At 36.7% G+C, this 24406-nt stretch overlaps 2 protein-coding genes across 12 annotated transcripts in view; one reads left to right on the plus strand and one right to left on the minus strand.

Moving 5' to 3' along the window:
• The window catches only part of LOC107863717 (cell division protein FtsZ), an 18942-nt gene extending 2889 nt beyond the window's left edge, over window positions 1–16053 (plus strand). The window contains exon 2 of one of the 2 annotated variants that reach the window (XM_047408178.1): window positions 481–1249. In XM_047408178.1, the coding sequence (XP_047264134.1) occupies window positions 486–1133 (648 nt within the window). In that variant the 5' untranslated portion in view covers window positions 481–485 and the 3' untranslated portion in view covers window positions 1134–1249. Of the gene's footprint in view, window positions 1–480; window positions 1250–14880 lie in introns of those variants that run through there. The other variant, XM_047408179.1, reaches the window with a different exon arrangement.
• On the minus strand, window positions 15092–24238 carry LOC107863715 (syntaxin-51). Of its 10 annotated transcripts, none has more exons than XM_047408177.1 (6): window positions 23491–23572; window positions 22280–22500; window positions 21191–21396; window positions 21021–21121; window positions 20848–20892; window positions 15092–15364 (listed from the first exon to the last, which is right to left on the minus strand). In XM_047408177.1, the coding sequence occupies exons 1-6, from the start codon at window positions 23512–23514 to the stop codon at window positions 15233–15235; spliced, it is 729 nt and encodes a 242-aa protein (XP_047264133.1). In that variant the 5' UTR covers window positions 23515–23572; the 3' UTR covers window positions 15092–15232. The 10 variants fall into 10 exon arrangements, with proteins under 10 accessions (XP_047264133.1, XP_016565294.2, XP_016565291.2 ...); XM_016709808.2 differs by having other exon boundaries at window positions 23405–23557; XM_016709805.2 differs by lacking the exon at window positions 23491–23572 and adding an exon at window positions 24117–24238 and having other exon boundaries at window positions 21021–21396.
• Window positions 24239–24406: the final 168 nt, after the last annotated feature.

A 24406-nucleotide genomic window follows, 5' to 3' on the forward strand; every position in this document is an offset into this window, starting at 1 on the left:
GTACACAGAATCTGTATATGCAGAACAATAACTTCAACTAGAGTTCAAGTATAAACAAGAACACAATGAAGTATATCAAATACACCTCTTGGAAAGGTCATTTTGATCTTGTGTTGAGGGTATTTGATATACTTCATTGTGTTCTTGTTTATACTTGAACTCTAGTTGAAGTTATTGTTCTGCATATACAGATTCTGTGTACCCGAAGTACAGATAAAATAACAATCTTAAGGAAATAAATTTACAGAATCTGTATAACTTATTTTTGGAGATTAAAGTTTTAAGCTTTCTACTCTGCTTGAATTTAACTAGTGATTAGAAAACATAAAATCTTCATCATAAGTTAAAGTTCACTCGGTTTATGATTTGAAGTTATAAAAACTTCATCGTTAATTAGAAACAAGAAGAAAAGTTGAAAAGTTATTTAACTTTATAAGTAGTATTTTGAAAATACTAAATTTTTCTATTTTGTGTTGACAGAAAAGATGACTAACAAAAGTCAAATGATGGATGCGACAACGTCTGTGGGGGTAACTACTATTGCCACATCAAGTTGCACAAATGCTCCGCCAAGAATGGCACCGGCGAAGAAGCCTAAAAAATTTTCGAGCATTGACTTTAAGCGGTGGCAGCAAAAGATGTTCTTTTACCTCACCACTTTATGTCTGCAACGATTCACTAGCGAAGACGCTCCTGAGGTGCCCGAGGGAACCTCGCACAAAGACCGCTTCGTTATTGTAGAAGCTTGGAAACATTCAGACTTCCTTTGCAGGAATTATATTCTGAGTGGTCTCCAAGACGACCTCTACAGTATTTATAGTGGAACTAAGACATCAAAGGAACTGTGGGGGGTACTTAAACGAAAATATAAGATGGAGGATGCGAGAATCAAGAAATTCCTTGTTGCACGGTTCCTGGATTTCAAAATGATAGATAGCAAATCTGTTGTCTGTCACGTACAGGAGTTGCAAGTCATCATACATGATCTCCTAGCAGAAGGTATATCTTTGAAAAATACCTTAGTTGAACAAATTAAAAAAGTTCTTAATACTCACATAAACGGTTTTGTAGGTTTAATTATGAATGATGCTTTCCAAGTAGCAGTGATAGTTGAGAATCTACCACCTTTGTAGAAAGACTTCAAAAACTACTTAAAGCATAAACGCAAGGAGATGACTGTTGAAGATCTTATTGTCCGACTTCGTATTGAATAGGATAATAAAGCTGCCGAAAGAAGGTCAAAGGGAAATTTTACAATTAATGGAGCACATATTGTAGAAGATGACCAAAACAATTCCAAGAAAAGGAAGAAAGTTGAAAAAGGAAGCAATCAACCCAAGAAAAAGTTCAAGGGAAAATGCTTCAACTGTGGCAAGATTGGCCACAAGTCCACAAATTGACGTGCCCCAAAGAAAGGCAAGAAGAAGGATCAAGCAAATATGATTGAATCCAACAAAGAATGCAATGATCTGTGTGCTATGTTATCAGAATGCAACTTGACGGGGAATCCTCGCGAATGGTGGATGGATTCTGGTGCCACCCGCCATATATGTGCCAACAAGGAGTTGTTTTCGTCATTCGCTCTGGCTCAAGTAGAAGAAACGATCTACATAGCTAACTCCGCTACGGCTAAGGTAGAAGGAACAGGAAAAATTTTCTTAAAGATGACTTCCATAAAGGTATTGACACTTGACAATGTCTTGTATGTTCCGAAGTTACGTAGGAATTTAATTTCTGTTTCATTTCTAGACAAGAACGGATTCAAATGTGTAACCGTTTCTGGAAAAATTATAATTAGCAAAGGAGAAATATATGTAGGAAAAGGCTATCTGACCGAAGGCCTTTATGAGATGAATGTAATGACTGTTGAAATAAATAAAAGTTTGAATTCTTCTTATTTGCTTGAGTCTTGTGATTTATGACATGAACGTTTAGGCCATGTTAATTACAAAACGTTACGAAAACTGATTAACTTAAAAGTTTTGCCAAACTTCAAGTGCAATAAATCAAAGTATCAAACGTGTGTGGAATCAAAGTATGCAAAGCATCCTTATAAGTCCGTTAAAAGGAATTTCAATCCCTTAGACTAAATACAAACTGACATTTTTGATATGAATCAACACCATCACGTGGTGGGAAAAAGTATTTCATAACTCTTATTGACGATTGCACTAGATATTGTTATGTCTACTTGCTAAATAGTAAGGATGAAGCAATAAATGCGTTTAGGCAATATAAAACTGAAGTTGAAAATCAGTTAGACAAAAAGATTAAAATGAAATAATCTATCAAACTAAGGTCCCATATTCACCTCAAACTAATGGAATTGCGGAAAGGGAAAACTGAACTTTGAAGGAAATGATGAATGCCTTACTTATAAGTTCTGATTTACCGCAAAACTTATGGGGGGAGGCTATCCTTACGGCTAATCGTATACTCAACTGAGTTCTCCATAGTAAGATACAATCAATTCCTTACGAAAAATGGAAAGGAAGGAAACCCAACGTGAAATATTTCAAAGTGTGGGGGTGTCTAGCGAAGGTTCAAGTTCCTATACCTAAAAGGGTTAAGATAGGACCTAAAACGGTAGACTGCATGTTCATAGAATATGCTAAAAGTAGTAAAGCATGTCGATTTTTGATTCATAAATTTGAACATTCGGATATTAATGAAAATACGGTAATTGAATCAGATAATGCTGAATTCTTTGAAAATATTTACCCTATAAACTTAGACATGAACAGTCTAGTGGAGGATCTAAACGACCTTATGATGAACCAATTGAGAATAAACATAATGAAAAAAATCCAAGACGTAGTACACGTCAAATAACGTCTACTTCGTTTGGATCGAATTTTGTGACATTTCTTTTGGAAAATGAGCCTCAAACATTTAAGGAAGCGATGGCATCTTCGGATTCATCCTTTTGAAAAAAAGGCAATCAATAGTGAGATAGATTTAATCTTAAGCAACCATACATGGGATTTGGTTGACCTTCCTCTCGAAAATAAACCTTTAGGTTCTAAATGGATCTTCAAAAGGAAGATGAAAGCGGATAGTACTATTGACAAATACAAGGCAAGACTTGTAGTAAAAAGCTTCAAACAAAAAGAAGGTCTTGATTACTTCGATACATACTCGCCAGTAAAAAGGATAACATCGATTCGAATGTTAATTGCCTTAACTGCGGTATATGGTCTTGAAATCCATCAAATGGATATGAAAATTGCTTTCCTAAATAAAGAATTGGAGGAAAAAATTTACATGGAACAACCTGAGGGTTTTGTGGTTCCAGGGAAGGAGAATAAGGTGTGTAGACTTATTAAGTCATTGTATGGACTAAAGCAAGTACCTAAACAATGGCATGGAAAGTTTGACCAAATCATGTTGGCAAACGGATTCAAAATAAATGAATGTGATAAATGTGTTTATATTAAAGACACTCCAAATCACCAAGTCATTGTATGTTTATATGTGGATGATATGTTGATCATCAGTAGAGACATTTCTGATATAAATGCAACAAAACGAATGCTCGAGAGAAAGTTTGATATGAAAGACCTTGGAGTTGCAGATGTGATCTTAGGTATAAGAATCCATCGAACTCCACAAGGGTTGGCATTGTCACAGTCTCATTATATTGAAAAGGTACTTGATAAGTTCAGTATATGGAATTCGGTATTGCCAAGACTTAATTGGATGTGAGCTCGAAAGAATAAAGGTGAAAGTGACTCGCAATTAGAGTACGCAAGAGTATTGAGATGTTTAATGTATATAATGAACTGTACACAACCAGACATAGCATGCCCTATCAGTAAATTGAGTTGATACACGAGTAATCCCAACAAAACTCATTGGATGGCAATGAAAAGAGTTTTGGGGTATCTTAAATACACTCAAAACTATGCTTTGCATTATAATAAATATCCTGCGGTACTTGAAGGATATAGTGATGCAAATTGAATCACCGGATCAAACGAAGTAAAATCCACAAGTGGATATGTATTTACTATCGGTGGAGGAGCAGTTTCTTGGAAATCATCCAAACAGACTTATATCGCTTGCTCTACAATGGAATCTGAATTTATCGCATTAGATAAAGCCGGCGAAGAAGCAGAATGGCTCCGGAATTTCTTAAAAGATATTCTATATTGGCCCAAGCCAGTGGCACCAGTATGTATACACTCTGATAGCCAAGCGATAATAGGTAGGGCAGGGAGCATAATATATAACAGTAAATCTCGTCATATAAGACGAAGACATAATACCGTTAGAGAACTTTTCTCTAGTGGAATTATCACTGTAGACTATGTAAAGTCAAAGGATAATATGTCCGATCCACTTACAAAAGGCCTATCTAGAGAAGGAGTAGAAAGGACATCCAAGGGAATGGGTTTAAGGCTTAGGACAAGTCAGCATGGCGGTAACTCTACCTAGCAGACTGGAGATCCCAAGAGCTATGTTCAAGGAGATCAAACAAAGTTGTGTCTGGCAGGTTCAACATTGTTAATTACCCAACTCATTCTCATGATGTAGACAATGTACAGTAAACTAGGATAAGACTTAAGGTGAAAAGTCTTTTAATGATTATCTAAATTTGGCAGATTTGACCAAATAGTTTAATCTACAGGATTGAACGTTTAGAAATCACCTATGCGAGGGCGAAGTGGAAGCCGCTTTAAGGAGAATGTTAGTAAAGGCCTATTCTCTAAGCTCTCATGAAACCGGGACGTGTTCATGGCTGAAAAGAACAAAACCGTGAGAACCATAAACGTTAAAAGGCTGGTCGTGTGACATGTATTGTCTAGGTGTACACTAAAGCTCGATGGTTCAAAGATATCAAATCTACCGATTGACCGAGTGCATCCGATGCATGTTCACTACGAAAAGTTCAAAGGAAAACCCACTTATCCAGATGCAATCAGTCTTTGCTTGATGATCACATACTTGTCCGTACAACTTTTATGAAAAATAGTCATTCCCCATTCATGTGGAGGATTGTTGGGTTCAAAGTGTGTATGAAGTGTGAATGGAAAATGAAAAATGGTAGAGGAAAGGAGACACCCAATTTAGAAAGTGTACTCCAAATTGGAAAATTCACTAATTCTCCCACATTGGTGGGAGAAGGGAACTTTGGAGTGTTTATAATAAAAACACTTATTCCATATGGTAAGTGAGGCAAGAAATAAGAGATGCCTTGCGCCGTCGTCGTCATCGCCCGCTCGGCTCGGCTTCGGATTTGAATTTGGATTTGGATTTAGCAAATGATCGATCGATGAGATCTATATTTTTGGACAAAGTTTATTTGACGGAAATAAAGAAATCCAGACAGAAATCTAATCCAAAAATACAAAAATGTAGTAAAATATTTTTTGGTTTTAGTACTCCATTTATACATGCATACAGAAGGTCGAACTGATGCAATACTTCATCGAACTGGTGCCACTATTTTGGTGAACTGATGCACTGTTTCGGTGAAATGATGCACTGTTTCAGTAAATTGATGCATTATTTAGACGAACTGACACACTTATTCACAAAATGGCATGCCTGTTCAGAACAGTCACACTGTTTGGACGAATGGACATGAATTTTCAGAAAAGGTTACACCTTTTAGATGAACCTTAGCCACTTTTCAAAAGAGGCATCTTGTGGCTATGTAAACCTGCATCCACAGGTTTACATACAAAAATTTTCAGAATACAAAATACTTTTTGTCTTATAAATTACTTTGTGTGATCAATCAAAACGTTCTGTGCGTTCGAAGGTTTTCCAATTGTTTGAGGTACCGCTACAATTGGCCTGTTTGGCATTTTATCTTGGGAGAAAGAATTCCACAACCTCGGGTACAGTGAGGGGAATTATTTCCTTAAGAAAACTCTGTGAATTCGGACGACTTGGCCTTATTCATTTTTGTTTCATCTACTTTCTGAAAAAATAAAATACATCTCTTCGAAAGGTCATTTTGATCTTATGTTGAGGGCATTTGATATACTTCATTGTTTTCTTATTTATACTTGAACTCTAGTTGAAGTTATTATTCTGCATATACAGATTCTGTGTACCCAAAGTACAGATAAAATAACAAGCCCAGCACAGCTCCAGAGACAACTACAGATTTTCTATATTATAAACCAATTCACTCAAAGAATGACAGCGTGTTCCTTTATATATATGATAACTTGAAATCATATAATGCATTTTGTTTGTTATTACATTTGAAGCTAGTGTTCTTCTTAACTTGTTCAACATATATATGCTTTTAAGTCATTATTAATTCTTTGGAAAGGAATGCTCATATAAGTCACGTCTAGAGATATAGGTACTGGTGGCAATCCTCTATTGGGTGAACTGGCAGCAGAGGAGTCGAAGGAAGGCATTGTAAATGCTCTTAAAGGTTCAGATATGGTGTTTATAACAGCAGGCATAGGTGGAGGTATAGGATCTGGTGTTGCTCCTATTGTCGCTCAAATAGCAAAGGAAGCAGGTTATTTGACTGTTGGTGTGGTCACGTATCCGTTCAGCTTTGAAAGATGCAAAAGATCTTCGCAGGAAAGTGCCATTTCATCTTCTTTGAGGAAGCTAATTATGATTGTCGCTTTCTGCTGAACTTTTGGAAATCTTTTCTTCTATGCCGGGCATCTAAGAGTAAAAAGGTAGGTCACTTAAGGGGATTGACGAAATGTAGGAAAATAAAGAGCAAGTATTTAAAAAGGATATAGTTTAGTGGTGGACTTGTGGTTCAACTAGACGCCTGATGTCTAAAATGTAGATTTCTCTTTCTCCTGTAAAAACTAGAAATATTCTTCGTTAGATATATTTTAGGCCAAACCCATCGGTGGCCCCTTAAAGTTGGCACGATTTTTCACTTAGTCACCTCAAGTGGACGTTGTTCACTTTTGACACCTCAGGTAGCTTACACAAATGCTATTTTGAAACTTTTTGCTGAATCAACAAAATTATACCATGTGCGTGTATTACATGCGCCAATGACGTGTAAAGTGATCGATAATATTATGATATTTGTCATTTTTCTCCAAATTAAATGTTAAATATCTATTTTTAATTAAAATAAAAAAACACTAATCAAATATTGCCACTTGGCAATTTTTAACTTAAATAATTATAAAAAAAATTATAAAATTTAATTTCCTCCACCCCACTAATCCTCATCGTCTTCTACAACCTACCTCACCCCTTCACCACCTGCCCACTCCCCCCCTTCCCCATTCATCTTCTCCAACCCGCCCACCCGCTCTCTACCTGCTCGCTCTTACCCTCCTCTATTCTCTTCCCCACCCCACCCCTCAATTTCATGCTTTCTATCACCAATAAACTTTCATAACCAGCTAGTGTTTGAAAGTTGCCTTTTTATTCCTTCATTAGTGGTGTAAGAACCCCGACTGTTAAATAATTTGTGAGTCACGAATTTAGATATGAACAGGAGGATTAGGAGGAAGTTGACAAGGAAGGGACAGGAGATACAATAATCCAGTAATCTAGCTCTTTTCGTGTCTGAACTATCGTGATCGAGCAAGCTTGTCATGCACCTGCCGTACTTGGAGAAATTTAGGTGTATCACTATGCTTGAAAAGCTAAAAATAAAATAGTTGATATGTTTGGCCTGTTCTATTTTTTAATCAAGTGTTGACATTTTTTTTGGTGTTAATGATGTTGTTGATTAATGAAAGGAATATTATTTGATGTTCATGGTGTGTATTGTTGTTGTAGGTATGTTAATAGAGTGAGTATTTTGTTAATGGAGTAAAATTTTGTTGTCATTCTTGAAAAATTCAACCTATATCAACCTTCATTAATGGAGGCTAAAGAAAGTTGTGTGGAGAAGACAACTCCAAAATTATGAAAATATCCCTCAAAAATTATGAAAATACCCTTGAAACGTGCTTAAAAGCGAGTGTAATACACTCTCTTTGCTGAATCAGCAAAAGGTGCCAAAGTGACACACTTTATAGCTACTTGAGGTGTCAAAAGTAAACAACGTCCACTTGAGCTGCCTAAGTGAAAGATCGTGCCAAGTTTAGGGGGTCGCCGATGGGTTTGGCCTATATTTTAATATCCAAAATCTCAGAGAATGATTAATATGGAATTCCGTTAGTTAAATGGAATAATCAATAGGGAATTCCGTTAGTTAAATATCACAGAGTTCATCTTTTTAGAAGATTATTAGATGATTGAGAGGTCACTAGAGCTATTAAGCTTCTAAAAATCTGGGAAAGTTTTCAGGGTGCTGTCCAGAATGAAGATTCCATCATATGGAGAGGGGATGAGAGGAAGGGGTTCACAGTAAATTCTGCATATTTACTTTTGAACTCTTCTGGACATCATGTACAACGCTTTCACTTTAGGATAATATGGAAGGCAAAAGCCCTATTGAAATAAGGTGTTTTTCTTGGTTGGTGATTAGAAGAGCATGTCTGACTCATGAAAGTCTACAAAGTAGGAGATTCAGTTATCGTCACGATGTTTTTTATGTCAGAAAGTCAGAAACCAATAGCCACTTATTGATGCATTACAAGGCGTTTGGACAATTATGGCAGACGCATATCTTTTTGAGTATGTCTAGACTTAAAACGGACCATGCCAGGAACCACAATGGAGTTAATAAATAGTTGGAGAAAAGGGGGAGGTAGTGGAATACATAAGAAATGGTGGGGTACTATCCCAACTTGTGTGTGGTCTGTTGGTGGACTATATGGAAAGAGAGAAAAGCAAGATGCTTCGAAGAGAATAGCAGTTCAATAGAGATTGGAAAACTGTGTACAATCCTTATATTTTTTAGTGTAAAGAAAGATGTGTAGAAGAATATAGAATGTTTATTAGACTTCCTAGAATCTTCGTAAAAATCTTGTAAGAAGAACAAGGTTTACTTTTCCTTTACTAGTGTTTGGTTTCTCTTTCGTTGTAAGTATGGTACCCAACATTTCATTAATGCTCATAGATACTATAGGGTTCTATATATTACTTCTGTTCCTACTCATATTCGAACACTCCCCTCAAGCTGGTGCATACAAGTCATATGTACAGAGCTTGTTACACATATAATTAATATGAGGACTAGTAAGGGACTTGGTGAAAATATGTGCAAACTGATCACTCGATTTCACAATTTTTGTAACAATATCTCTGGAAAGTATCTTTTCTCTCACAAAGTGACAATCAATCTCAATATGCTTAGTCCTCTCATGAAATACCGGATTTGATGCGATATGAAGAGCTACTTGGTTATCACACACAAGTTTTATTTCACCGATTTCTCCAAATTTTAACTCTCTCAACAACTGTTTAATCCAAAATAGATCACAAGTGGCTACCGCCATTGCTCGATATTCTGCTTCTGCAGCTAGATCGAGCAACCACACTTTGTTTTTTACTCTTCCAGGATGCCAAATCACCTCCTACTAAAACACAATATCCAAATGTAAAACGTTTATCATAAGCTGATCCTGCAAAATCAGCGTATGTATATTCAATGATCTGTTCTTGACCTCGATCGTCGAAAAGCAATCCTTTACCTGAAGCTGACTTAATATATCATAAAATTCAAATAATTGCATCCCAAATTTCTAATGACTATCACAGAGACAATCCATAAACTGATTTACAACACTTACAAGATAGGAAATATCACGTCTGGTCACTGTGAGATAATTCAACTTACCAACTAGACGTCTATATCTTCCAGGATCATTGAGTGGCTCCTCCTGTTTTGATTGGAGTTAGTATTCAGATCTGTAGGAGTGTCAATAGGTTTACATCCCATCACTCTTATCGCGTCGAAAATGTCTAAGCCATACTAGCTTTGCAAAATAACAATACATGATCTGGACTGAGCAAATTCAATACCTAAAAAGTACTTCAATTTGCCGAGTTCTTTAGTCTGGAAAAGTTGAAAAAAGTGCTGCTTCAAACTAATGATACCATCTTGATCATTTCTGATAATAACAATATCATCAACTTAAATCACCAAATAAATACATAGATTTGGAGCAGAATGTCGATAAAACACATTGTGATCTACTTCACTATGAATCATGCCAAACTTCTGAATTAATGTGTTGAACTTTCCAAACCAGGCTCAAGGATATTGTTTGAGACCATAAAGTGATCAATGCAATCGACATACTAGACTATACTTCCTCGGAGCAACAAAATTGGGTGGTTGCACCATATAAACTTCCTCCTCAAGGTCACCATGGAGGAAAGCATTCTTAATATCCAACTAAAAAAGAGGCCAGTTTCGAACAATAACCATAGATAGAAAAAGATGAACAAATGTTATTTCAGCCACAAGAGAGAAAGTATCACTATAATCAAGTTGAAATATCTGAGTGTACCTCTTGGCAACAGGGCGAGCCTTAAATCGATCAATTTGGCTGTCTGGACCAACTTTTACTACATAAACCCAACGACAACCCACATTTGATTTGCCTGAAGATAAAAGAACTAGCTCCCAAGTACCACTCGTATGTAAAACAGACATCTCGTCAATCATAGTCTGTCGCCACCCTGGATGAGAAAGTGCTTCTTTTGTGGATTTAGGGATGGAGACAAAGGACAAAGATTATATAAAGGCATAATGAGGTGATGATAGACTATGATAACTTAAAAGGACATAATGAGGGTTAGTATTACGAGTGGACCGACCGTATACCTTTTTGAAGTGCAATTGGAGGAGATAAGTCTATAGTCGGTGCAAGTTGGGAATCATTTGAGACTGATGTTATACGTGGACGACGATGATAAGTAAGAAGTGATGGCATTATCAATCTAAGTTGCTCGAACTCGAGTGCGGGTTTCCAATACGGATACGAATCTAGAGGTTGGATCCTTCACGATCTCAATTTAAAAATTCAGGATATGGATCTAGGGATGGATACGGGTGCTGGGATTCGACAAAAAATAATTTAAATATCACAAAATAGAGTTATAAAATATAAATTATGAGACATTATTTGGAAAACTTAAGAGAAAATATTGTTCAAGAAGAAAATCGTGAAAGCAGATAAAAGGAAAAACAATAACATAGAAATTTCTATATTCAAGTTAATCCATTTTCTTCAATTTCACATTAGTTTTTGTTTTGATTACAAAAATTTCTTAAATCTGTTTGGACTTTCCTAGTCGATTTTGGTCAACTTACCCAAAATCAGTTGACCAGATCGAGTGTGTATCCCACACCCACACTCACACCCATGTTGTATCGACACGGGTGCGGTACCGAAAGTGAAGAGTTCGAGTAACTTAGCTATCGATAGAGTTGTAGAAGGTATTGTAGATTTCTCAAAAGTCGGTGCAGGTAAAAGACTGGTGGTACTATGGATGGAGATGTAGAAGTAACTGGAGGATCCTCAAAAGTTGATATAGGCATGATCTTAGACATGTTAGGATGATCAGGATCAGAAGAAGATGTAAAGTAAGGTTAAGACTCAAAGAATGCCACATCAGCTGATATGAGGTACCAATGAAGATCAAGTGAGCAACAACAATATATCTTTTGTACTCGAGAATAACCAAGAAAGACACATTTGAGAGCACGAGGGGTTGCTTTATCTTTTCTTGGGGTGAAGTTATGAACAAAACATGTACTTCCAAAGACGTGACCGGGAAAAAATTATAGAGGTGACTGAGAAAACAATACTGAATAATGAATTTGATTTTGAATGGAAGATGAAGACATCCGATTAATTAAATGGCAAGATACGAAACTGCATCGCTCCAAAAATGTAGTGGAACGTTGGATTAAATGAGAAGAGTGCGATCAGTCTCGATGAGGTGCCTATTCTTCCTCTCTGCTACTCCATTCTATTGAGGGGCATATGAACAAGAAGTCTGATGAATAATTCCTTGATGAGTCAAAAATTGTTGAAATAGGGAGGACATATATTCTAAGGCGTTATCAGTACAAAAGGTATGAATCGAGACACCAAATTGATTTTGTATTTCAGCATAATAACTCTTGAATATAGGAAACAACTCAAAGCGATCTTCTATTTAGAAAATCCATATACATCTTGAATAATCATCAATGAAGCTAACAAAATAACGAAACCCTGAGGTTGAATTGATTCTACTAGGACCCCAAATATCAGAGTGAACTAAGAAAAAGATATACTCTGTACGATTCTCAGTACTATGTTGGAAGGTAGTTCGAGTATGTCTTCCATGTTGGCACGACTCACACTCTAATGTGGATAAACTAGACAAATTCGGCACTATCTTTTGTAACTTGAACAAACTAGGATGTCCCAAACTTTTGTGAATTACGTTCGAATAATCTGTAACTGGACGTGCTATAGAGGAGTTAGGCGAGGTAAGGTAGTAGAGGCCCTGTGATTCAGATTCTTCACCAATTTTTTGTCCAGTACTACGGTCATGCATGATAAAAGAGTCTTACGCCACAATTTAGGGCACGAGTCAAACGATTGAACAATGCAAGATTAAAAGGACAACTAGGGACATAAAAAAACAAAATTTAACATGACGAAGGATAGGGGATTAGTTTGTCCAACTCTTTTTGCTTTGGTTTGGTTACCATTGGCTAAAGTGACAGTTGGAAGAGACGGTAAATAAATGATATTTGATAGAAGTGATTTATCACCAGAAATATGATTAGAAGCGCTAGAGTCCACAACCCATTACCCAAAGGTAGGAGATTGTGCAGTTGAGGCTACTGGTAGTGATATCTGCGTACTTGCTCGATACTGAAGATACTCATTATATTTCTTTTCAGATAAATAAACCCATTGCCTACCTGTGGTGTTAAACCGAACAACATGAGCATTTTTCGGTGGTCGACCATGCAAAGAATAACATATTTCACGAGTATGTTCGAGCATATTATAATAACCACACTTAGGTCAAGAATAACATGTCACGAGTGTGTCCAAGTTTTTTACAATAACTACACCTAGGTCGAGATCTTCTAAAACGGTCTCCCCCCCGTCGATTCTTCATGGCTGTGACGTTTGATTTTCTGATCTCTTCATTAAGGATTCAGACTTAATCATAGGACTAGATCAAGCCAAAATTAGGAATATGTTGTCGGAATCTGGAAGAAAAGTGTTCAGTTGCCAAAATATATGGGCAGCCTTAGATTGAAGAGGCAACCCTACTGGAAAGAAAACCTGTCGAAAAAGTGGTCGGAATTTGCCTCACGCACCGAAGAGTCAATCTGACACGCTCGCCGGAGACCTGCTTTCTGGCGCCCTCAATACTTATTTCCAGCGAATCTGACTGGGGTTTTGTCATCGGAAAGTTCTGAATCTGGTGGTGGGCTGGTTTTGGAAAATAAAAAACTAACTGACAAAGTCACCAAAAAATTTGCTCAGTGACAACTGATTTTGCTGGAATGATGCACAACGATATTTTCCCCACCAATGCCCTAATACTATGTGATAAACATAAGAAAAGAATATTATTTATTAAATTGTTATATCTAAATTATTATATCGAACCTATTTTTAGACACTACATTAGACTCCTTTTCTAACGAGGATTCTATATATTATTCGTATTCCTACTCATATTCTAACAGATACAACATTACCAATTTTTTTTTTAAAAGTTAGTTTAAGTAGGAAAATAATGTAGAGTATGACAACAGGTTGGCTGATCTATACAAAAATAGTGCTCCGGAAGAAGATTATAAGGTAGCATGATGGTGGTTTGAAATGAAAATTCTTCATGTGTAAGTGAAGTTGTACTAAATGAGGCTTCAACTTTGAAGGATAATGCTAATGGGATCCAAGGCATCTATAGGGTATGTTAAAGGTTTTTCTATCAGAAGGAAGGTGAAGTTACTGCATATCACATTATTGGGTCCAAATGTTATTTTCAGTCGGTATAGCTAAACGCTTCTTTTTCAGTTATATTGGAATCCACTGTTTGGACCCCCGGTCGGGAAGGTGTGGACGTGGAGTTTACCATATGTGTGTGTATATTCAGGGGTGGGAAGGGATTTGTGGGGGGGGGGGGGGGAGGAGGAGGTTTATATACACCAACTTATTTGAAGAAAATGGAAGTGTTGGTAGATAGATTGCCTATTTGGTGAATCTAAAGGATTTGGAGTGCACTCTAAGCAGCTTTGTACCGTAGTCTAAGCCTCAACAAGATTCTCAGAGTTGTACTAACTGGTTGATTTTTTTTTCCATGCTAAATCATACGTTCCGTATCATCCAAATTCTTTCGTGATTGTAATATGGTCTTGGTGACCTTCAGGCTTTGGAAGCAATTGAAAAACTTCAAAGAAATGTTGATACTCTTATAGTAAATCACAATGATCGGCTTCTTCATATTGCTGATGAGCAGACACCACTTCAAAATGCTTTTCTTCTTGCTGATGATGTACTTTGTCAAGGCGTTCAAGGAATATCTGATATAATCACTGAGTTCCTTCATCAAACATTCTTTTTGTTTCAGTATCTGATCCACATAAGTTCTCTTTTGAATTTCATGGTATAGTTTTCATTAATAACGTATATTCTCATGCCGAGTATAGCGGATCGGCACCAGATGATTCATATGACCTAACTCAACTAATTTGGGAATCGAGGTAGTTTATCTATCATATAAGCTGTTATACTGGGTTTATTTATTTTTCTATTCGTACATAATCCCCTCTTGATCTCCCTGCTCCAGAACGCACGTAGAAATAGGCATCGTCATTTTGTGGCCAACATTGCTTGTTTCTGACTGGACATGAAAGTGCAAAAATGTTAAGAACATGCAAGCAGTGAGTGCAAAATGCACTTCATTTCCTGATTGGATGCAGTTTATTACCATCACTGTCATTAGATGCTTCTCTCTGCTTTGATGAACGACCTTATGATAGATTTATGATCAATTCATTCTGTTTTGCAGATACCTGGACTGATAAATGTGGATTTTGCTGATGTAAAGGCAATCATGAAAGATTCAGGAACGGCTATGCTTAGAGTTGGGGCTTCTTCCAGTAGGAACCGTGCTGAAGAAGCAGCTGAAGAGGCAACTTTGGCTCCTTTAATTGGTTCTTCAAGTCGTTTCAAAGACTTGTCCAGTTGAACATGAGTTCAGAATCAAGAATGCAAGATCACGGAACATATCAATTATCAAATCACACCAAGCAATGCAAGAAAAGAGAAGCAGAGGGAAGATTCAAGTTCGAATTCTACCGGACGCACAATCAAATGTATTTGTTCTTTTTGCATTTACAGTATACCTTTTTTCCTCTCATTTACAGGTACTTGATCAACACATATATAGCTGCAACAAGCAGAACAATCCCAGTCACTGATAAAAGCATGCACATGCAAGAGCAACCACCCTTTGTGCGTTTGTTCAAAATTGCAAGCTTCCTCCCAACTCGCTGTATCAGGAAGACGAAGAGGAACCACTGAGTTAAATGTGAATAGCGAATTATAACCAAGACAGTATTGTAGAAGAAAAAAGATGAAGGAAAGTACTGCATCGCTCTATCAATATCCTACAACTCGCACAAATGTGTATAAAAGCAGAAAACTGAAAAATCTCAGCCATATCACCAAGCTTCATAAGTGTATAACTGCTCAGCTAACATGCATTGACATCTATTACATTCTCCGATTCAACAAATACATACTCAAGCAATCAATGGAGTATAAAAGGCAAAGCAAACTTGAAAGACAAACTTTGGGTGCAAATCCACAAGGGAAGAGCAGCAGCAGGACACCCAAAATTTACCCTTGATATTCTTCTAAGAGCCGAGAGTTGGAAGTTCTTTGACTACGAGTATTATGTTTAATATGTTGTTCCTCTGGTGCTTCATTATACAAACTTACCATTCTCAACAGAAAAGGTAATTTGTCCCTCAAATTGCAAGTTCACAAGTATCAAGATAATAGGACATTTTCTTTTCTTGTTTTCTCTTTTCTTTTCCGCCTAAAGCTCCTAGAGAACATGCTTTACTTTCAAATGGGCTCACATTTAAAGCTTCTGGATAAGATTGTGAATTTGAGGAAGTCGTAATTTTCAAACTTCCCTGATTTCCAAAGATATCACACACATTTTTCTCGAGAATATATAGCTACATTGGCACAGAATTAAAGAAATAGATCATGCGTATAAGTACTTTATTTCACAGTGGACAGACATAAGCTCCAAAATTCTACAAACTCCATCATATGGTTATGAGAATCCATGGTGCAGAACACTATGTTTAGTAAAAAATGGTTAGTTTGTCCTTCCTCATCCATGTGTTCACTCCAGGATATTGTCACATGCCCCTCTTTACCCATTTTTCTTTGGTGAATGTAAAGCATTAAGGTCCACAGATGAAGAGTCAATGAACCCTTAGAGCATAATCAACCTGCTTAGTGTCATTACATGATTCCATGCATATGGTGCTTATCTTGGAACATGTTTAGAAGTGAACGGGTGGTGTCGAGAATGATTATGGTTGAAGTCCAAAGGTTGAAACAGAGGAGTAGACTGTGTGAAGTAGGCTCCTTTAGCACCCATTGCACTAATGGAAAGAGAGAAATAGAAGAGAGTTTGAAAAAGTTAAAAGAAACCTTGTGTATATTAGTTTATGCGTCCTTTTTTTTTTGGTTCATTTCTGGATCACATGTTCATAAAGAATCACATTTTTTCTGTAGGATACTCCACTCTTTTTAACATATTTTTTCCATCATATCAATACAACAATGGGGTTTGGGGAGGATAGAGAAGCTATTTCTGCTAGACCTAGGGCTGTGCAAAAACCGAACTGACCGATAAACCGAACCGATAAAAATGGTATTGAGTTATTGGTATTGAGTTATCGGGTTAACGATTTTTTATTGATTTTATAAAAAAAATTATTGGGTAAACGGTTCGGTATCGGTTTTAGTTTATTGGGTTATCGGTTAAACCGATAATCCAATAAGGATACACTAAGTTATTGTTTTATCCCTATTTATGTTATATATTTAAATCTCTCTCTTTATCTATCTATCTATCTATCTATCTATCTATCTATCTATCTATATATATATATATATATAGATATGTGTATGTATATAGATTCTATGCATTACTAATTCATAATTCAGTGATTCACAAAGTACTAATCTATTCAGGGTAACAAAGGCACAATATAAAGTTCGGCTATTATCATAATAAAAAGCTTGAAGCATTTATAGCTTCCAACAATTAGGATTCAATTTTTTTCCTAACTAACATTCAGTTCAAGTTTGAAGATTCTTGTAAACTAAAATGTATTGCGTAGATTTTGGTGGTAATTAAGATTTCATTTTTTTATGTTAGTTGTTATTATTTCTATTTTATAAGTATTTTCTTATTGGTCAAACCAAAAACCAAACCGTTAAAAGACCAAAAACTGATAAACCGAAACCGATAAGAAAATATCTTATTGGTTGGTTATTGGTTTTACATATTTAAAAATCGAAAACCGATAAACCGAACCAATAACACGTAAAATCAAACCGAACCAACCGATGCACACCCCTAGCTAGACCCTTGGCTCAATACAAAATAGTTCAGAAAAAGACGTAAGGGGAAGTACAAGAGATAATAGATCGTGACAAAAGCAACAGATAGTAGCAGAATAGTACTGCAACAAAATAATACTACAATCGAACTACACGAAACAATAGATAGTGATAGATATCGAAGAACAAGGAACTACAAGAGTAGCCCTACGACTACTAGCAAGGGAAACGAACAATGCACTCCTAACTACTAATCTTCTAGCTAATTTGTGTCCTTCTCCCCAATCCTATCTAAGGTCATGTCCAAAGTAAGCCGCAACTGCGCCACCTTCCATCTAATTACCTCTTCCTAATACTTATTTGGTCTACCTCTACTTCTCCTGAATCCATCCATTGTCAACCTCTCACACCTCCTCACTAGGGCATTCGAAAATCTCATCACCACATGCCCAAACCATCTCAACTTGCTTTAGAGCACACAGCGCCAACCTAACACAGCGCCAACCTAACCCCACCCCTATTCCCCACAAAAAAAACCAATAGTAAAGATTTTTTTTTCTAGGGTCATAAGCCACCACATAACAATTATCCATATCATCAGAAGGAGCCATTAATTCCGCCTATGTGCAAAACATAGCCTTTCCTGTATAAATGAGACAGGTTGCAGGATGTCAATGGGTAAAGCAACAATAGTTAAGTTATGAGGAATGAATATTGGGGATTCATATAGCTGAAATGACCCAAATGGTATTGACTTTTACACTAAGACTCATATCCATCGGAGGCGGATCTAGACTTTAAAGTTTTTTTTTTTTATGAAGTAATAAGAAATTTCATTGCTGGCATCAACAAGATGCAGAATAGTACATAAAGTTAGAGAAAGACAGTAGTACATTAGCTCAAAAACAAAAAAGTCTATACTAGTACCAAGGAGCTAACAAAGTTCAAAAAGTTCTCAAGGGAATCTATGGGTGAAAGGTTATGCCAACTATATAGATACAAAAGACGCCTAGCCTTAAGGGAGTGATTTGGAGTTGATAAACCTTCAAAACATCTGTTGTTCCTTTCGGACCATATGCACCAACAAATACAAGAAGGTATCATCTTCCAAATTGGCTTGATGGCCTTACCAACTCTCCAATTGCACCAACACTCAAAGGCCTCTTTGGTGCTATTTGGCATTACCCAATTAATATCAAATATAGACAAAAACATATTCCATAAGCCAGCAACAACTTTACAATGTAAAAATAGATGATTGTTGGACTCAACGTTCTGATGGCACATGTAACATCTGTTGGCAATCTGAAATTTCCTTTTCTTAAGGTTATCTTGAGTAAGGCAAGCCTCATGAAGAGCTGTCCAGCTGAAGCATATGATCTTTGGTGGGAGCTTTGTCATCCATATCAACTTCCATGGCTAGTTATCAAGCACCCCATTAGGAGCAAATAAGATTACATAGCTTGCTTTCACCGAGTATTTACCATTCTTGTCACTATCCCACCTTAACTTGTCTGCTTCCTGGACATTTATCACCTGACCTTCTAGCCTAGAGAACAAGTTGACCACTTCTTCGATTTTTCAATCTTGTAGGTTCCTTCTAAAAAGTACATTTCAGGTGTTGTCTTCCCTATTCTAAGAGATGGAAGAATTTGGTGCACATGTAATTTGAAACAGCCTAGGGAATTCCTCCATCAGAATGATATTGTCCAGCCACCTATCCTTCCAAAACCTAATATGTATACCATTACCTGCTACCAACCGAGTGTTTTGAAAGAACTCATCTTTAAGCTTGCATATACTCTTCCATAGGCCTACCCCATGAGGGGAGTTGGACAGCTTGGAGCACCAATGATTTTCGATTCCATGTTTTGCCTTGATTACTTCCTTCCATAGAGCTTGATCTACCTGAGTATACCTCCATATCCATTTTATGAGTAAGCATTTGTTGTGAAGTGCCAAATCTTTTATGCCCAATCCTCCCATTTGTTTTGGCCTTACCACTTTAATCCACTTTACCAGGTGAAACTTGTGATCCTTATTGTTAGCCTCCCATAAGAAATTCCTCTTGATCCTATCAAGCTGCTTCAATATCTTGCTAGGTATGGGAAATAGAGTCATGTAGTAAGTTGGAATACTGTCTAGCACGTTGTTAATCAGTGTCAATCTCCCACCCATTGAAAGATATTACATCTGCCAAGATGCCAACTTTTTCTCGAACTTCTCAATCACCCCATCCCAAATAGATGTAAATCCAAATGCGGCACCCAGGGATAATCCAAGATAAGTGGTTGGGAGGGAACCAGTGTTACAACCAAGTATTCCTACAAGCTCTTCTAGGTCTGAAACCTCATTAACAAGGAATATAACACTTTTTAACATGTTTATATAAAGGCCCGAAAGTGATTCAAAGATGAGCAGTGTTAGATTTAGGTAAAGAACTTGAGATCTATCTGCTCCACAGAAAACAAGGGTGTCATCTGCATACAGTAAGTGTGAGACATTAACAGTGTTCCTTGTGCCAACATTAAAACCATCTAGCCATTGCAGCTGTTCGGCCTTATCTAACATATTACTAAGGCCCTCCATGGCTAGGATAAAAAGAAAAAGAGAGAGGAGATCTCCCTGCCTGAGCCCCTTTTGTGGTGAGAAGAAACCAACTAGACTTCCATTCACTAGAACTGAATACTTCACTGTGGTGATGCTGAACTTGATCCATTTAATCCACCTTTCTCCAAAACCCATTTGTTTTAAAATGGAGAAGAGGTATGACCAATTGAGTTGGTCAAAAGCTTTTTCTATGTCCAGTTTGCATAGGATGCCCGGTTCCTTAATTTTCATTCTCCAATCCAGAACTTCATTTGTAATTACAGCCGCATCTGTGATTTCTCTGTCCTTGATGAAAGCATTTTGATGATTGGAAACAAGTTTTCTCATTACAACCTTGAGCCTTTCTGCAAGCACTTTGGCCGCGATCTTGTAAACGCTTCCAATTAGACTGATTGACCTATAATCTTTTAGGTGAATTGCTCCTTTTTTCTTTGGCACCAAAGCAATAAAGGATGCATTGCTAGATCTGACCACGCTACCATGTTGGTGGAAATAGTTTAGGGCCCCCATAACATTTAATTTAATAAACCCCCAAGTTAAGTATACAACAATAACTAATCCGAGTCAAATATTTACATATATTAGTGGATATTGTGATCATATATAGGGTTTGAAAAAAGCTACTGGATTCCCGTGAACCCAGATATACCACTCCACCACTCCAGACTCTTAATGAAGTTATGAAGTGCCATCCCAGAAAAAATTAGTACCGACATTAACAACCAACAATATCAGGTTTTCATGAGTTGTTCCAAAAGAAACAAATTGTCACCTGAAGTCTTGAGTCAGTGACATCAACATGTTCGTCCAGGGTATCCTGCATTGAGCCAGACAATGAAAGCGCAATGAAGTCAACATCATATTTCAATAATAGAAAAACAATTTCACAGGGAAAATAGGCTGTAAAGGTTGTTAAATAGGAACAAGCAAAAATGTAACTCATACAATGAGTCTTGTATGCAAGTCGAGCTCCTCATTAACTGTCAAGGCTATATGTTTGGTGTTCATCACAGTCTTCTCTAATTTTGCAAACCCCTCATCTTGTTCTACACAAATAGAAAAGCCAATAGATAACATACAAAAGAAACAGAAAAACCAATAGCACAACAACTTGCCTTTCATAATTTGCCTTTGAAGACCAACAACACCATAATTGTCAAGGCCTGTAGTTCTGCTCATAGCATCCGCTGCCTTTGTTTCTGGTCCAAGTAAGCTGTCCCTATTGTCAAAGTTCGACATATTCAAAGTGGAAACCATTTGAGTTGCTTTTGATTTTAAATTTGCAAGCATATCCTTCCGACGATTCATCTCTTTCTCTGTCCTGCATACAAATGAAGAAGGCTTAACAAATCTATGCAGAATCACCAGTAAATAGTAATGCTATAAGGCCAATTTGTTCAAAGAGAAATGCAGACAGACAACTGCTACAAAATTCTTGTAACACTTGCCCCTCCCCCACCCTCAAGATATTCACAAGCAAAAAGGTACTATTCCCGAAATATAAAAATAGAAGTTCTGCAAACTAACACAATTGGGACCCTAGACATTGTCAACAGTGACTACAGAAGAGAGCTGATTATTTGAAATACTTTCTCTTCAGTAATCCTCCATATAGACAACTCACTAACAACTTATGGGGAAAAACAAGGGATGACTTGTGTTTGCTATTGATTTCCCTATTACATCCTCCATTTCAAATTGCATGCCTTATGGGAGCTTACATTTTAAGGGAAAGATAGAAGATATTTGCCTTTGCATTATTCAGTAGTTGCAGATTATGCATAGTTCATGATAAGTGAGGCCAATTTGATGTATCGATCAATTTTTACTTGCTTAATTAGAAGTGGAAACAAGGAAGCCAAGAAGTATTTGATTGCCCGATATCTTTCTTCCCTGATGGAAAATTTGATTGACCAATATTAAAGACGATTAGGTATGGATAGCCCTGGATATGAAGCCAAAATATGATTTCTAAAGAAAATATGGCCAGAAACACATTTCAACTAATATAAATATTCACCCTCATCCAATAAAAATATACTCAGTGCAGGTCAAATACAACTTTCCACTAGCTATTTAGGAACAGATACGAAGTGTGCTAACATCACGACAAGAAAGTCATATGAACAAGTTGCCAAAGTACAAGCAATTTATTACATTTAAACAACATTAAGCATAAGAAGACTCAAATTAAGAAAACTCACAAACGTTGCTTTCCAGGAAGCTTAGAGTCAATAGATTGTAAGCTATCAAGTCTAGTTCCTAATATTGTGATCTTCCTCCTTATTGAAGATGAATAACGCTGTGCTTCTGGTCCTGTTGAGGGCGACGAACTTCTTCCAGATATCATGTTACTGATGTCATCCGCGAGTTTTCCTGCTTCATTATATTCCTGGATCCACGAATCCCCAAAAGAAGCCATTCCCTGAAGAAACATCAAAAAGATAAAAAGAAAAACAATGAATAAAGGAATATATATGCTAACAAACACCCCACACCCCCGGATCAGAAAAGAAAATAGAATAAGGGAAAGAAAAAACAGTAATTTTCTGCCCCCTTGCAAAAGGAAGATAATGTATTGGCAAGAATATTAGATCATAGAGCAGCTATCTATCTCATTTAAGTTGGGCCAGCTTCTTATACTATTAACAATAATTTGACCAATCAAAACTCAACAGACACTGCAAGAAGACTCCATCATATGACATAGAGCTTCTTTTTCATCGTTCAATGTGCTTTGCCACTACAAGATGTGGGAAGAAAAAGTACGGCAAAACAGAGGGCAGAGGAAATATGTTCTACATCAAAGAGGGGAGGGACAGAGAAACCATGTTTTACGATATCCAAAAAGTCAAATTTAACTTATACTTTTCCGCACCATGTGCACCACCACCATCATTCACCTTTAGTTAAAAATCTGTAAAGAAACTCAAAGAACATTCAAGACGGGAACTTAACATTGATTCACCAAACATGTTATCTCTGGTTCTAAACCTTAACTCCTCTAGCAATTCTCCCCAAGGAAATAATCAATAGTGCACCAGAAAGAAGAAAAGAGAAAAGAAGATAGAATAACAAGACCAACAATAACAACAACAAGATACACAGTATAATCCCACCAGGCGAGGATTGGGGAGAATAGAGTGTACACAGCGTTCATATCTACCTTAGAGGTAGAGAGACTATTTCTGATAGATAGAATAACAAGACCACATTTAGCCTGTATAACCTTTGACCAAGAAAGGCTCAAGAGAACTTAAATTTTCATATTGAAACAATTGACAAGAATCAGATAGAAGATGAAGTAGAAGAAAAAGTAAATTAGAAACCACAAGTCCAAATTTCCTGTAGAACCGTTGGCTGACAAACATTCTAGCATTTAATTAATTGATCTTGAAGATAAATATATCTTTACTTGCTTCATAATGACTCGAGGCATCCACCCCTCTATTATAATAGTACTTAATTTCAATTACATCTTAAAGGCAAACAAAAGAATTATAGGCTCACTAGTTATTTTAGCCATTCTAAACATAGCAGAAATTAAGTGATAGGGAATTTTGTCTGACAATCACTACTGTATTGAAGATAATATACAGTTAGCTTCCCGATAAGTTAATTGCAAATTTTTTGCTTCCAGAAGTACAAAAATTCGGCTGCACCTAAGGAGGGTGTGGTCTAGTGGTCAATGACGTGAGTTAAGAACTATCTCAGGTTCAATTCCTATCAAAGATAAAACACGCACAAAGTTACCTGGTACACGCAGTTATTAAAAAAAAAATACAAAAACTGGCTACAAAAGACAACTAAATGGCAGTCAAAGCAGCAACAACTATATGAAACTACTTTGTGATTCCAAGTCCACAACAGAGTCTAAATAATTGTAGCAATCGAAAGGGGATTAGGAAGAGTTAAAAAAAGGGGGAAATTCGAAGAGCAGCATCAATTTCAACATGTTACTTGTTGTTGTTGGAATTGTAATTAATGGGGAGAGAATTAGGGAGGAGCCTCAGAATTGACTTTCTGAGAGAAATCACTTTCCTCAATGTTGTCCACCTTGGTCTTCCTCCACAATGTAGTTTGACTTTGTTTACAATTTTTCTCTCGTTTCCTTGTTGTCTAAGGATTGGAATAAGCACGTTTGGGTAGGTGATTCGGCTACACTTCTAATTACCGAGTAAGTATTCACTAGTATTAATAATTAATAATTCAATTTATTTGTGTCATAATAGTAAAAGGGCATTTTTAAAATTTTGATTTGACAAAAGATAAAATAAATAGCGATATCAGAGGTAGATATTTCATGAACTATTTTATCTCATTTCATGAGA

The sequence above is a fragment of the Capsicum annuum genome, chromosome 3, assembly GCF_002878395.1.
Source record: "Capsicum annuum cultivar UCD-10X-F1 chromosome 3, UCD10Xv1.1, whole genome shotgun sequence".
NCBI classification, from domain to species: domain Eukaryota; kingdom Viridiplantae; phylum Streptophyta; class Magnoliopsida; order Solanales; family Solanaceae; genus Capsicum; species Capsicum annuum.